This window comes from Thunnus albacares, chromosome 22 (genome assembly GCF_914725855.1).
Source record: "Thunnus albacares chromosome 22, fThuAlb1.1, whole genome shotgun sequence".
NCBI lineage: Eukaryota > Metazoa > Chordata > Actinopteri > Scombriformes > Scombridae > Thunnus > Thunnus albacares.
In genome coordinates this window covers 490,225-506,714 of record NC_058127.1, presented here as the reverse complement: position 1 = coordinate 506,714, position 16,490 = coordinate 490,225, and the positions used below count along the sequence as shown (strand labels likewise).

General features: G+C 45.1%; 1 protein-coding gene across 2 annotated transcripts; it reads left to right on the top strand.

Moving 5' to 3' along the window:
* The first annotated feature begins 5,037 nt into the window (after positions 1-5,037).
* Positions 5,038-15,155, top strand: LOC122973719. Of its 2 annotated transcripts, none has more exons than XM_044341431.1 (7): positions 5,038-5,290; positions 7,478-7,963; positions 8,358-9,011; positions 9,091-9,490; positions 12,141-12,245; positions 12,416-12,472; positions 12,579-15,155. In XM_044341431.1, exons 2-7 carry the CDS (start codon positions 7,490-7,492, stop codon positions 13,538-13,540), a joined length of 2,652 nt encoding a protein of 883 aa, XP_044197366.1. In that variant the 5' UTR covers positions 5,038-5,290; positions 7,478-7,489; the 3' UTR covers positions 13,541-15,155. The 2 variants fall into 2 exon arrangements, with proteins under 2 accessions (XP_044197366.1, XP_044197365.1); XM_044341430.1 differs by having other exon boundaries at positions 7,475-7,963.
* The last annotated feature ends 1,335 nt before the right edge of the window (positions 15,156-16,490 follow it).

Below are 16,490 nucleotides of genomic sequence, written 5' to 3'. Positions count from 1 at the left end.
GTTCATTTTGATCCATGTGTATGTGTGTGAATGTGGTGATGTGTGTGAATGTGGTGATGTGTGTGAATGTGGTGATGTGTGTGAATGTGGAGTCCAAAGGCAGCGCTGCTGTTCTGTCAGTAAAAACATGAAGCTTCACTTTAACTTCAGACAAACTAACGTTGCAGCTACAATTGTTAGATTTAATCTGTGAGACCAACATTTATCTTCCAGAAGGAATTAAATTAGTTTTAGTTTGGATTTTTATTACAGACTGAATAACATCATTTACTGCGTCTCTCTGTCAGTGAGGTGATGATGTCATAGTTCAGTCAGGTAGAGGTGTGTTGAGGTGATGATGTCATAGTGAAATCTGACTCCATTGTTCTGCTCGTCTGATTATAACAAACAGAAAAAAGGACGAATTCTTCATGTTCAGACTTTCACATATTTTAAGACTTTATGATGTTTAATCTGCTGACAAATAAATTTATAAATATATAATATAAGTGAGTTTTTCATTGTTTATATTTCTGTTTATAAAGTCAGGAAACTAAATATTAAAATATGACATATTACTGATAGATTGTGATAATCAAGCTGATTTTTATACTTAATGATTTAATTTAAACACATTGAGCTGAAACATGTGGAGACACTTTGTTTATTTCAGTTACAGAGAACATGAAGGATCATGTTTCCATCTGCTGACGTAGATCTGCTGTCAGGCCTGTTGAGACCTGCTGTAAACACACACAACACTTACTGATACACACACATAAACACGTACAACGTTCTGTTTAAAAAGACCAAACGCTTTGTTGTTTCTATAGTTGTTCTGATTGTTTAGTTAGTGAAGTTAGAGTGCATCAGAACGGAGGTGAAGCTGCCATTTACTTTAATGATTCCTCCAATGTAAACACATGTTTCATGGAAACTTTGATTCCTTTGAATATGTGTCTCTAGAGTTATATTTATTTATTTTTACTAAATATCTACAGGCCTCCTAAATACTGTAAAACCTTTCTGATGACCTTAATGAACTTCTGACTGTCTGTATTGACTAGTTATAGTTGTTGGGTCGGGCAGTAGTGCGTTTGGTTATTAGCAATAATTCATAATTATCATAGATAATAATTCATAATTATGAATTATTATCTATGATAATTATGAATTATGAAAATAAGATATTGTTAACCTTAAAAATTCGGGCACCAACTGTTGGATCTATGAGGAACACAGTTGATTATTTGCAATAATTATCAATTATCAAGGATAATTAACTAATTATGACAATTAATAGAATTATTAATATGAATTAACAAATACGGGGCACCACCCGGAAACCGGGACCAATAACCAAACAAGGTAGTCTCATAATCATAAAAGGAGTTCACCTAGAATGTTAATATCTGAGAGATATCAACACTCAAGGGTGAACAAAGAAGGGTGAATTCGAGCTCTGACTCCTTCAATCAGCCACTTTTCACAATATTACACACAATAATGACAGAAGAACTTAAAGATATAACAGTGTTTATTAAACTTAGCAAAATTAACAAAGTTAACAAATGCTTCATTCAATAAACAACTATCCTAAAATCTAATCCTACCAAACAAAACACAAACAGCTATGTACAGGGTTGAACACATGCAGGGGAATGCGTGTGTGTGACAAGGTGGCGACGGGGCCTGACGTGATGTCGTCGGTCTGCGACGCGAACGTGACTATGGGAGAAAGTCATGTCACACGAGAACCGGATGGCAGAAATGTGGCGGTGTCTTGGTTAGACAGAAGCAAGACGGCGCCGCCTGGTGGACGGCGTCTCGCACTCACCCACTACTGTGAAAAACACACGTGTCTGATGGCGGATAAGGAAAGACAAAGCGAAGCTTTGTCCGACGTTATCTGACCATCAGATGTGCACAAGATGCCGGTGCGTGTATGTGTGTGTGTGTGCGTGTGTGTGTGTTAGTCGCAAGAAAGGGAAGAAGGAGAGAAAGCGATCGCAAGAGGAAGAGAAGCGGTTCCTTTGTCCACAGACAGTGTGCGTACGGACGGCAGTCTGTAACGCACGTTGTCTGGTTTCTGATCGACAAAGCAATTTACTTTCTGACTCACGATGGCACAAACACAGCGGTAGTCCCGAGTGGGACGAACACAAAACAGTCTAGCGTGGTGAACACAACTAAACAGGCAGCAAACTTAAAATACTCCTCAGAGTAAACAGAGAAAAATGGACTCAGCGGTCTGTCAACAGCACAACAAACAATAGCAATAGAGCTAAAAAGCTAAATGCTAAACAACAGCAACTGATGCTGAAAAGAACACACAACTAACACTGCCTCTGCCCAGACTTATGCCTCTTACTTGGTCGCTTCAGAAAGCGAGCTGGGTTTGTGTGTAATCCGTCGTTATGTCCGGCTTTGTCCTGGGCTCGGATGCAGACGGTGGCCGTTCTCGCACGGTCAGCGAAAAGCACGGCAGCTGGCTCTCGGCAGCGTGGCGGAGAGAACAGCAGAGTCGACTCGGTGAAGAAGTTTTTCTTCCGTCTCGAGGGAATTTGAGGACGCTGGTTGCAGCAGCGGTCTCTCTCGGATCCGGGAATATGTTCGGTGAACACGGGTGAAGTCTCATCCCGTCCGGCGAGGGGGGTCTTCGATGAGGGGAAAACACGTGCGTGGGGTACCCCCTTTAGTCAAGCTGACTCACAGAGGAACAGGAGTTACCCCTAGCTCAGTGACATGGGAAAGGCGTGTGCTTCAGGGCACATTCAGGTTTTAAAGGGGCGGTGATGTCACGGCTGCGTCATCAGGACGCTCCGCTGTGCAGGAGCGTCTCCGCCAATGAGACTGTATGTTGACTGTTCCCTGCTGAGGTGTGAAAACCGCAAAGCATCCTTGGAAATGGAGTTTGCAATGGACTCCCATTGTCTGTAAGAAGCATTTTTGGCGCTATACCTTTGTCTCGGGGGAAACAAAGGAACAAAGCACCTCGTGGTCAGGCCTCACAGGTTACATGTAGGCCCTCTAAAATTACAAATGTTATTGATGCCACTGCACCCACTAAGGTTAAGGTTGTCTCTGGTAAGTAAATATTAAGTGGCTGTTTGACTGTGCAGTTGTTTTATCCACAACATAATGCTGGTTTCACACACATAAATGTCTTCTCATCTACATCATGTTCTGTTAAATAATTAATCCTATTTAAACTAACACAGACTTCTACTCAGCCAACAGAAAGAAGGCAGATGCCCGTAAAACGGGTGGTGGTCCAGCACCGCCACCTCTAACGGAGGCAGAGGAGCTGGCCATAAACCAGAATTTAGGAAGGCCAGTGGCTGGCCCCGACACTGTACAAAAAACTTCCGTTTGCAAAGAAACGCAGCGTAACACACAATATCTGCTGGGATGTGAGAGCATGACTACGATTAGTAATGTTGCAAATGTAAGGACGGATTAGGTTTTGTATGTAGATGATGGACTGTGACGTGAAACGGTACCGCTCAAAAAGATAATTGTCTGGAAATGCTAGAACATCTATGCGTGGTCTGATAACCATCTCTCGACGAATATTTAATTCTCTGCGCAGTAATGCTGCACCTTCATCCACGGGATCGTTATCAAAAGGACATGCCATGTTAATGAAAAAGTCACCACTGACTGTGCCTAATGGACTTCTAATATACTGACTCTGATTTTTTTTAAATGATTTTTTTAAATGACAGACGGCAGAACTAGGCTACGCCAAAACTCGCCTGCTGACTGAATGAATGAGGAAATCAAATGGAGTGTGTGGCTCTGAAAGAGGGCGGAGACTGAGAGAAACTCGAGGTTCATTGAGAAAAACCTGGTCCCGACCAGGTTAGGTTCATAGAGTCTGTTGCTACGGTAACTGACCAAGAGCTTAAGTTACCCCTCTCTCTGAAACAGGCTAGAGTTATCCCTCTTTCTCTGGTTTGAGTTACCTCCCTTTTTGAAACGGAAAACTCAGAGTTTCCCTCATTTCAGGGTTAACAAACTCTGAGTTTTCACTAAACCTGCTTTGTGAAATGGACCCCAGGACCTGCAATGAATTTACCTCTTTCTTCACTGACAAAATTCAGAACATTAGACAAACAGTCAGTGCCTCCATATCAGCTGCAGGATGTGTGTTGTCCCTGTGTCCACTTAAAATCAATTTGAGTAGTACAAAACAATTATATCAGATCAACGATAAAAACCTGGAGGACATTATAAACAAGTGAAATCCTGCTGCTTTGATATTCTGCCTGCAGGTTTATTTAAACTGTTTCTAACTTCTACAGATTATCAACACGTCTCTTCTCTCAGGTTCTTCCCTGAAAACTGCCGTCATCAAGCCTCTTAAAGAACAATCTAGATACTTCACTATTGAGCAACTACAGGCTCATTTGTCTCTAAACAAGCGTTTTGATGTCTTCCAGTCAGGATTCAGACCACAGCACTGAGACTGTTCCTGTTAAAGCTATAGTATGTAACTTTTCCGCATCAAAATGTCTATAAACAACTAGGCCTGTGTTATAAATTGTGTTGAGTTGTGTACTTATATTTTCCCAAATGTTTCCAGCAATGTTCAAACCAGAGAAATCCATAATTTAATCAAGTTAATGGTCCGTTTCATTTGGTCTCCTGTCAACGGCGTCATAGTTCCTCTACCAAAGAGTAAACACACAGGATAATTCGACAGAAACTGTTATATATTGACTTTTATTCAGTTTTAAGCCACAATTTTATGATACGTATTACATACATAATGTATACATAGAGCAGAGAAACAAGCTGAGCAAACGTTAGCAGCAGCTCAGCTAGCAGCCCTTCAAGGAAGTCCGGCGTTCGCCAAACAGCGTCAGAGAAACACTGATTTTTAACATGAAACTACTTTATTCAGTATTTTTTACCAGTTTTAACCACCAGGTTTATTTGTTTTAGAGAGGAGGAGACCTCTGTGGGTAAAAAGATCCTGAACGATGAACACTGGAGGGATCCGACCCTGAAGAAGCTGGTTGTCTAACAATAAAGACAACAACTCCCATGATCCCTTGCTGCTTCACACCGTCATCACCCGTCTGTTGTTATTGATTTGATTGAGACTCCTAGAGGCTGAAATTACACATTGTGTATTTAAGGGGATCGATAACTCTGGTTCACACTCCAACACAGCAGGCGGCGGTAATGCGCCTCAACGCTGGCTGCCGCCATCAGACAGGAAACAGAAGAAGAAGAAGAAGAACGAAAAAGAAGAAGAAGAAGAAGAAGAAGAAGAGGAGCAGCAGCAGCGAGCTGTTAGCAGGTGAGGCTGTTTCAGGTGTAATCAGAGTCCTGCAGGAGGCTCTGCTGCTTCTGGTTCAGGTTCTGACCCGGTTCGGTTTCATAACACCGTCTGTTAGCTAGCAGCACGTTAGCTCTCAGAGGCTAACAGCGACGATGCTAGTTAGCTTCTCCCGCTAGCTTTTAGCATGTAGTCAGAAGGTAAACACGCTTCCATTATCGGACACGCCCTCCTCTGTCGGTCTGCTGTCCGCTGACTGACCTCGACTCACTGTCTGTCCATGTTATCAATAAGTTTCCCCATCGATCAGTCGGTATCTGTAACTCTGAGACGCAGAAACATGCCAGACTTCATTCAGAAAACAGTTATTTAGTGTCTGTTGGCTCGCTTACATCTGCAGCATCAATACAGATTCTGTTGTTTTTAATTGTTTTCTATTATTCTTTATTTAAATTGATGCAGCACACAGCTGATCTAATGATCAGTTTATCAATAAATATCTGTACCCAGTAAACATGTTGACTCTTCCAGTCACCAGGGTTTGTGGCTCTTGAAGTCATCATTTTACCTGACTAAAGATGGTTTAGTGAGTGTTTGAGGCCGAAGTGAAGAAGTGATTGTTGAATATTAATGAAGCGTGTTGTTGTGTTTCTGCAGTGAAACTTTAAACTGACAGATATTAATGTGAAGGCTGATCGATCAATCTGCTGCGTCTGTGTTGAACTCTGAACTCAGCAGAGACTCACTGTGGTTTGTGTGTGTGGGGAGAAAAAAGAAACAGACAAAGTGAAAAACCAGCGACCAGTTTACTTTGCAACGTTCTGCATCGCAAAACACTGTCTTACAGACTATACAGGCTGAACACAACAGTACAGACAGAAAGCCTCTTCACATTATATCATCAGCTCTACAGCTGTTAATGAACTACTAGAGCGGCAGAGAAGCTGTTAACGAACTATCAGAGCGGCAGAGAAGCTGTTAATGAACTATTGGAGCGGCAGAGAAGCTGTTAACGAACTATCAGAGCGGCAGAGAAGCTGTTAATGAACTATCGGAGCGGCAGAGAAGCTGTTAATGAACTACTAGAGCGGCAGAGAAGCTGTTAACGAACTATCGGAGCGGCAGAGAAGCTGTTAATGAACTACTAGAGCGGCAGAGAAGCTGTTAACGAATTATCAGAGCGGCAGAGAAGCTGTTAATGAACTACTAGAGCGGCAGAGAAGCTGTTAACGAACTATCGGAGCGGCAGAGAAGCTGTTAATGAACTACTAGAGCGGCAGAGAAGCTGTTAACGAATTATCAGAGCGGCAGAGAAGCTGTTAACGAACTACTAGAGTGGCAGAGAAGCTGTTAACGAACTATCAGAGCAGCAGAGAAGCTGTTAACGAACTATCGGAGCAGCAGAGAAGCTGTTAATGAACTATCGGAGCGGCAGAGAAGCTGTTAACGAACTATCAGAGCAGCAGAGAAGCTGTTAATGAACTATCAGAGCGGCAGAGAAGCTGTTAATGAACTACTAGAGCGGCAGAGAAGCTGTTAACGAATTATCAGAGCGGCAGAGAAGCTGTTAACGAACTACTAGAGTGGCAGAGAAGCTGTTAACGAACTATCAGAGCAGCAGAGAAGCTGTTAACGAACTATCGGAGCAGCAGAGAAGCTGTTAATGAACTATCAGAGCGGCAGAGAAGCTGTTAACGAACTATCAGAGCGGCAGAGAAGCTGTTAACGAACTATCGGAGCAGCAGAGAAGCTGTTAACGAACTACTAGAGTGGCAGAGAAGCTGTTAACGAACTATCGGAGCGGCAGAGAAGCTGTTAATGAACTATCAGAGCAGCAGAGAAGCTGTTAACAAACTATCAGAGCGGCAGAGAAGCTGTTAACGAACTATCAGAGCAGCAGAGAAGCTGTTAACGAACTATCAGAGTGGCAGAGAAGCTGTTAACGAACTATCAGAGCAGCAGAGAAGCTGTTAACGAACTATCAGAGCGGCAGAGAAGCTGTTAACTGGGACCTCACATATTAAACGTCTCTCCTGCTTTCATTACATTCAGTTATTGTTGCGTCACAATGTCCAAGAATTTCAAATAATCCAGATTATTTTAAACTAAATCTCTCGTCTGCATCAGCCAACACCTCTGATTTCTGCTTCTTTCCTGAAGTAATATCACCTGTCTGCATCACAGCGTTTATCTGTGTTTGATCAGCAGGTCTCTGTCACCATGGAGACCCACACTGAGGTTGCCATGGCGAACAAGACAGAGATCCACGCCGCTGACCGGACCTCCTCTCCTGACGAAGAGCCAGCAAAGCTCACCGGCCGCCGGCCCCGCCGCCTCGCTGCCATCACCGTAGGGAGGCGGGGCCAGAGAGGGAAGAGGCGGGGCCCTGTAGATAAGGGGCGTGGTCCAACAGAGAAGAGGCGTAGTCAAAAGGAGAAGAGGCGGGGCCAGGAAGAGAAGAAGGAGGGTGTGACGGTGAAGAGGACGTGGAGCGGCGGGAAGCGGCGGTGGAATAAGAAACATTACTGTGTGTTCTGCCGCCGGCCACAGGTAAAGATTGCTCGCCACCTGCTGAGGAAACACGCCGATCAACAGGAAGTGGTCGCTGCCAGCACGCTTCCCACTGGATCCAAAGAACGCCACCTGCTGCTGGAACAGCTGCGCTGTAAAGGGAACTACCTGCACAACATAGAGGTGATCTACCTGTCTGTCTGTCTGTTTACCTGTCTGTCTGTTAACCTGTCTCTCTCTACCTGTCTGTTAACCTGTCTGTCTGTTTACCTGTCTCTCTCTCTACCTGTCTGTTTACCTGTCTGTCTTTTAACCTGTCTGTCTGTTTACCTGTCTCTCTCTCTACCTGTCTGTCTGTTTACCTGTCTCTCTCTCTACCTGTCTGTCTGTTTACCTGTCTCTCTCTCTACCTGTCCGTTTACCTGTCTCTCTCTCTACCTGTCTGTCAACCTGTCTCTCTCTCTACCTGTCTGTCTGTTTACCTGTCTCTCTCTCTACCTGTCTGTTTACCTGTCTCTCTCTCTACCTGTCTGTCTGTTTACCTGTCTCTCTCTCTACCTGTCTGTCTGACTCCCAGGTGATCAGACAGGGCAGTGGTGAGATCGTGCCGTGTCGTCAACCGTCAGAGGACGTGGATGCGAGGAACTACCTTCCCTGCCCGCTGTGCCTCGGCTTCTTTCTGCGCGCCGACCTCTGGAAACATCAGGCCTCCTGCCGCAAGAAGCTGACCTCTGACCTCTCCAGAGACCCTGCCTCCTACCTCACCGCAGAGACCACCTCTGACCCTGTTAAGGACATGACCTCTGACCCCATTAAGGACTCGACATCTGAGCCTGTTAAGAACACGACCTCTGATCCTGTTAAGGACTCGACCTCTGACCCCGTTAAGCACACGACCTCTGACGTTACAGGTGAGTTGGGCTGTGATTCAGCAGGTGAAAGGACCGCTAATTTTACAGAGGACACGCCTCCTGATCCCCCAGGAGACGCGTCCATAGTGGACCAGACTGGGACCAAACGGCCTGTGACCTCTGACCCCGGGGCAGAGCAGAGCATAACCTCTGACCCCGATGGGCAGCAGAACCTGACCTCTGACACCGGGGCGGAGCAGCCCAGGAAGCGCTACAGGGTTCAGGCTGCGGCGTCCCGCCTCCTGCCAATCTCAAGCGGGGCGTCTGAGAGCTGCAGCGAAGTCCTGCACCGCATGAACCAGGACCTCGTCTCACACCAGGTCTGTGTACCTGTCTGTCTACCTGTCTCTCCACTTGTCTGTCTGCCTGTGTTAACCCTGTCTTTCTCACTCTGTCCAGGTCAAATCTGATTGGTTGATCTGTAAATATGGTAACAAGCTGATGGGGAACCAGGATGGCAGTCAGAGGAAGTACGGCTACGTGAGCCAGAAGCTGCGGGAGCTCGGCAGGTTCCTGCTGGCTGCTAAGTCCCTGGACTCGGGCATTGAGACCCTCCAGGATCTCTTGGCGCCAGGTCGCCTCAGTTTGGCGCTAGCTGCCGCTAGGAAGGCGTCCGGTTACCGTTGGAGCCGCCCCCCGCTGGCAGTGAAGACCACACTGAAAACGGTCTGTGAGATCGCCATCGGAGAGAGTCTGCAGGATGGCGACTGGGAGGCCGCGGCCAAGACCACCGACTTCTACCACCTGCTGGGGAGGGACTGGGACAACCTGGGGCTGCTGACCCCTGACCCCGACACAGGTAGGGTCCCCTGGAGCCTTGGATGGTCAGGTTCAGTTACTGTAAACCTGACCCAGAGACAGGTAGGGTCCCCTGGAGCCTGGGATGGTCAGGTTCAGTTACTGTAAACCTGACCCAGAGACAGGTAGGGTCCCCCTGGAGCCTGGGACGGTCAGGTTCAGTTACTGTAAACCTGACCCAGAGACAGGTAGGGTCCCCCGGAGCCTGGGACTGTCAGGCTCAGTTACTGTAAACCTGACCCAGAGACAGGTAGGGTCCCCTGGAGCCTGGGATGGTCAGGTTCAGTTACTGTAAACCTGACCCAGAGACAGGTAGGGTCCCCCGGAGCCTGGGACTGTCAGGCTCAGTTACTGTAAACCTGACCCAGAGACAGGTAGGGTCCCCTGGAGCCTGGGACTGTCAGGCTCAGTTACTGTAAACCTGACCCAGAGACAGGTAGGGTCCCCTGGAGCCTGGGACTGTCAGGCTCAGTTACTGTAAACCTGACCCAGAGACAGGTAGGGTCCCCTGTATGGAATAAAATTAGGGTCATAAGTATTGTAGCTGTATATCACCACATCTGAATGTGTCAAAACATTTACTATGAATTCAGATGTTTAAATGTGTAAAAATATCTGAACAAATAGATGTAATTTTTGAATCCATAAGGAGATCTTTAGCTGTGCATGATGTTTTTCAAACAAATGAAATAGATTTCCACATATAATTTTTAATGTATGAGAACATGAAGAAGATTTGCAGAAAGGTTTGCAGTTACACATCTGTCTGTTTGTGGTGAAAAGTTCACCAAGAACTCAGATGTGTGTGTGAATCTCAAGTTTACAGCTACGATAAAATCTGAGTACAAATACTTTTGTCCCACATTTGACGCTTCCTCCTGAATAGCCAATAGAGATGCTCTGAAAGGACGGGGGCGTGTCCTCTGAAGGCGCTGAAAGCTCAGCTGAACAGCCTTAACTTAAGAACTTAACAACACTCATGCTGAACTCCTCTGTAAAAATACACCGTTTGTTGCCTTGTTTGTGGGTGTAAGACCAACAACATGGATGATATTTTAAAACTGAAGTAATGTTAGGAGACACTGTTTAATCTAACATCTATCTGAGGTAAATGTGGACTCATTTCAGTAAAAATATAACTTGAATAATTAGTTGACAAGTGATTCCATCAACAATCATCTTTATGTTAAATTGTGTTTTTTTTCAATGGAGTTCAGGGTTAACATTTCTCTGCTGAAGATCTGCTGTTACCCTTGGAACAAAAGCCTCTCATGCTGTGCTTTTTGGTGAAGTGCTCCTCTGCAAATGCTCTCCCTCTGCCGGGGACCTCCCAGACAAACGGCCAGTGCCGAAGCTGAAGCCAGAGGTGGAGGCCAGATGTTGGAAATAACTCCTTGAGCACTACTGCTGGCTGAAAATTCAGTTCAATTCAATTCAATTTTATTTATAAAGCGCCAAATCCCGACAGAAGTTATCTCAGGGTTCTTTCCACATAGAGCAGATCTAGACTGAACTCTTTAATTCACAGAGACACAACATTCCTCCATGAGCAGCAGCAGGAAAAACTCCCCTTTAACAGGAAGAAACCTCAAGCAGAACCAGACTCTAGGTGGACGCCATCTGCCTCGACTGGTTGGGTTGAGAGAGAAAGAAGGAGGGAGAGAGACAGAAGCATAATAACGATAATAATAATAACAATAATAGTAATAGAGAGAGAGAAATAGGCCACATTCACCAGTAACAGCAGAGTATCTGTTGAAAGTTTGTAAAACTACCCGAGAATTTGCTTGGCAGCACTTCACCTTTTGCTCCAAAGGTTTCAGCGAAAAATGAAGTGGCCAGCAGATTCTTCAGCAGAGAAACGTAAACACTGAAGTCCACTGAAAAAACAACATTTTAACATAAAGATGATTGGTGATGGGTTGCTTGTTAACTAGACATTCAAGTTATATTTTTACTGAAATGAGTCCACATTTACCTCAGATAGATGTTAGATTAAACAGTGTCTCCTAACATTACTTCAGTTTTAAAATATCATCCATGTTGTTGGTCTTACACCCACAAACAAGGCAACAAACGGTGTATTTTTTCAGAGGAGTTCAGCATAAGTGTTGTTAAGTTCAGAGGCTGTTCAGCTGAGCTTTCAGCGCCTTCAGAGGACACGCCCCCGTCCTTTCAGAGCATCTCTATTGGCTATTCAGGAGGAAGCGTCAAATGTGGGACAAAAGTATTTGTACTCAGATTTTATCGTAGCTGTAAACTTGAGATTCATACACACATCTGAGTTCTTGGTGAACTTTTCACCACAAACAGACAGATGTGTAACTGCAAACCTTTCTGCAAACCTTCATGTACTCACACATTAGAAATTATATGTGCAAACCTTTTTCATTTTAGCACAGTTACAGATCTCCTTATGGATTCAAAAATGACATCTATTTGTTCTGATACTTTTACACATTTAAACATTTAAATTCTGTGGTGTTACTTTATATGGGACGGTTACTGTCTGATGATTTCTGTCACTTCAGTCTCTGATGAGGTTCAACAGAGTCCCTCAGGTCTTAGTCCGCATGTAGTTCAGGACTCATCAGAGTAAGTCACATGATGTTATTGATCCACCAAACTGTGCTGTCTGTTTCTGTTTCCAGCGGCGCCGGTTGGAGAAGCGAAGCTGAAGAAACGATCCGTCCAATCAAGAAGTGAGAAGGAGGGTAAGAAGTCTGGTCCGGTGCAGTCTGACCTGAGACCACAAAGTAAGTCCTGACTGCTGACCCTCAAGTCCCAACACTGATCCCTGATCATAAACAGAACCCTTAAACACTCTGACCCTTTACTGTGTTCCATGCACTCAGATGTACTGACTGTAACTGTCCACTGGGTGGTGCTGTCTGACCTTCCTCCTGTTTCTGTCTGCCGTCTGTAGTTCCATCAAAGACCAGTATCAGACCAGTGGAGTCCAGACTGCAGCCTCCCATCACAGGTGGGTTCTCCCAGATTACTGATATCTGTTCAAGTCTGTCTGACCTTCACCTGGTCTATAGAAACCAGATCAGCCTTGTCTGAACACCATTTTGTCGGCCTTTCAGTCCCTGTGGCGCCGAGGAAGGTCCACCGGCGCCCCTGGTCTTCTGCAGAGAAGGAGGCGGTCTGGAGACAGCTAGGAGTCCATGTGCTGGTCCAGTCAGTACCGGGTAAGGAGGTTTGTCAGCGATGTCTGGACCTGGAGCCGGTCCTCAGAGGACGACACTGGAAAGACATCAAGAACCAGGTCCACAACCAGATCCAGAGCCAAAAGAAGCAGCAGTTCCATGCTCAGATGGACCTTCAGGAGAACCAGGAACAACAAGACCAGATCCAAAATCAGAAGAAGCAGCAGCAGCTGTATGAGGCTCAGATGAACCATCAGGCCAAGGACCACACCCAGAACCAGAAAAAACAGCAGTACCCTACCCAGATGGACCACCAGGACCACACCCAGAACCAGAAGAAACAGCAGTACCATATTCCAATGGTCCACCAGGACCAAGACCACACCCAGAGCCAAAAGAAACAGCAGTACCCTGACCAGATGGACCACCAGGACCAGAACCACATTCAGAACCAGAAGAAACATCAGTATACGTCTCAGATGGACCAACAAGACCACATTCAAATCCACAAAAAGCAGCTGTGCCATGCTAGATTGGACCACCAGGACCACATCCAGGTCCACAAGAAGCAGCTGTACCAAATGGACCAGCAGAACCAAGGACTGCAGACCACCCTGGACCGGGACACGTCTTTACTGACAGGGACCCCTTACGGGTCTGATGGGCCACATCGAGCCCCTGGACAGTCTCTGCTGGACCGGGACCACATCGGTCCATACACACTTCCCCATCGGGCCCCGGGACCCCACATGGACCAGTTGCTGTCCAGGACTGTGTGGACAGACGAGTCCCTGGTCCAGAACTACCCAATCAGCAGGCAGCTGACCAGGAACCTCCTCCAGGATACGGCCCCAGGTGGACCACCACCCAACCCGCACTCTGGACACATCCACTTCTGATGAACGGGTCCAGTCCTGATGGAGGGTCTAGTTCTGAAGGGCGGGCCTGGACCCTGGGCAGCTGATACATCTGAACTTCTGTACAAAATAAAAGCTTCACCTGAAGCAGCAGCTGTCTCCATGGAGACGGACGGTCTGCGTCTCCATGGAGACGTGCTGCCTGACTCAAAGAGACAAAGACAAATGTCCATTTTGTGTCAAATCTTCTATATTTACATCAAAGATTTTCACTTTAATATTTCTGTATTTCACCAAATCACCGTCCAGTATTATTATTGTTGTCATGGTGACGCTGATGTCACTCATCCTGTTGTTGTTGTTGTTCTGTCTCATTATTAGCAGCTGTGTCAGTTCTGGACCCTGAAGCAGCTGTAAAGAGTCCGGTCTGTCCTGGTTTGTGTTCGTCACCACTTTCAGGAACCTAAAAGCATAAAACTGTCACGAGTCACATTCTGTGTTTATACTTTATTACTGATCAGAGTCTTCACTGGTCCTCCGGATCAGGTCTGTCGGGTCTGACCCTCATTGGTTCTCTCTCTGACTGGGTCTGTGTTCAGGTCTACTTCAGACTGGTAGCAGACCAGGTCCAACAGTCTAGTGTCTGATCAGATGTCGTTATCCAGATAAAACAGCGGCCTCAAAAAGTATTTGAACAGTTAAACTATCAGCAAACTTCCACCGTTCATAAGATTATTTCATTAAATGTTACATAAACTGATATCTGATCCATAAAAAACACATTAAGCACAATGCTGAACTCTGACTGTTCTACTAAAATAAATCAGGATGTCTTGAACATAAACCTCGAAACACGTGCTTTGGTCATGTGATGAATTAAATCTATTATAAATGACCTTTGAGCTGGTCGGTTAAAAGCAAAGACAAGTGAAGTGAGCTCAGAGAAAAGGTCAAAAGGTCAATCCATTAGTCAGATAAGCAAAAAAACTCAACCCTCCGTCCTCCACAGTTGAGGACTTGTGACTGAGAACAGAAGACCAGCAGCAGGTTGGATCATATAACTGAGTAAAAACAGGCCAGAAACAGCAGCAGGGGATCAATGAGAATGACCAGATACAGCTCAGATCAATGAGTGTGTTTACAGACAGAAACCATTCATAAGCTCAAAGCATAAGACAGCAAACAGCAGCGTTCGGAGCCTGCATGGATGTGATGGGAGGAGGTCTGTGTGGAGAAGCCTGCCAGGCAGCACTCAGGGTCTCGGTGCAGCTGAACCTTTATTATTGATGGAATCATGAACTCTGAAGTGCACAAAGGAATTTTGGATGCAAACTCAGAGAAAGACAATGATCTAAAGCATCCCAGCTGCCTGTCGTCTCAGACTGGCCCCCCCAGAGCGCTTCCCTGAACCCTGAAGAGCACCTTTGGGTGCCATGGAGAGCTGAAGGCTCTTCTGGCTGAAACATGGAGGACATTTACACCACAGCTGTTACAGAAACCAGTTGACTTCATGTCCAGATGTTCTGCAAGCTACAAGCTGGCAAACTAAACACTAAAACATTGTAACTGTGATCAGACGTCCAAATGATTTTATGTCTTCGTTTTGAACTTTATGTTTGTTGTTTCATCGTTTCAAACTAAAACTTCTTTTGTGGAATATTTTGCTTCATGAGTGTTTGTTCATTCTTTAAAATAACTAACATTTGTTATCTAATGCAGTGAAATTCATGCATGTGTGGCTCAAGTGTCCAAATACTTACTGTCTGATCAGATCCGGGTCACATGACACCAGATGTTAGCGGGATGTTTACTGTCTGATCAGATCCGGTCGACTGTGGATCCATTTCAGATCACTTCTTGTTTTTAATGAACGTCAGGTTTGGTTCAGCTCTCGTCTGGTCTTCATCGAACACTCCAGTTATTAAAAGAACGTCCTGACCTTTGCCCTCTGGCCCTGCCTCTGACATCACTGCATCACCTGACTGCAGTCCAGGTTGTTTTCCACTCAGCTGACGTGTCTCCTCGCTTCCTTCATCTCTTCCTGTCAGCTCCTCTCAGAGAGGACAGAGGACATTAATCCACCAATCAGGACGTTCTCGCTCCCTCCAGCATCGTTTAGACGAGTCGACTGCTGATGACGCACATCTCAACCTTCAAATATGAAGACGTCAATGTGTAGAAATAATGAATCATTTGTTTCATCATGTGATTATTGATCTACAGCAGCGTCTGTCTGTCACACAATAAACACAAATAAATTATTTGAATCTGTTAATCACTGAAAGAACAGAACTGATGTAAAGCAGCAATAAAACATCTGCAGAATGTGTTTAAATAAAATATTTAGTGTTTATAGGAGACGCAGCTGTGCACATAAAAACCTTTTGGCTCGTTAAAAACTCAACTTACAGAAGAGTTTTAATGATTCATTCATGATTCAGATTCTACACGTAATTTTTATTTTATGAATAAATCTGAGCTGCTGCTGTTGTTGTTTCCTCAGATAGTTCTGATCTGCTGTATTACAGTCACTGATATCTATATTACATTAAAGCTGTTTCCACTGTATCCGCCTGTTTACTGTCAGCTGACCAATCAATAACCAATCAATAAACACATTTGATCAAAGGAGTGTTGATGGTGAAGGAGGATCTGTGTCACAGCCGGAGGACGGAGGAAGCAGATAAATCTCATCTGATGGTTCTGAATCAGGAAGCTTCGACTTTTTATTCCAATAAAACTCTGAAGACGTTCAAATGTCCGAACACAGACCAGAGCAGTGAACGCCACACGAGGTAACGGCGTCCTTTAACCCCAACGTTGACCCTGAAGTACATCCCAATGTTAATGTTTTATCATTAATTATAATAATGAACTAAACTACTAATACTAATAGTTAACATGTTTACTGTATGTTGTGTTTTAACAGCATTAAATGACATGAAAACACTGTTTAGCTTGTTTCTATCAGAAGAAACATTTATAGTTAATA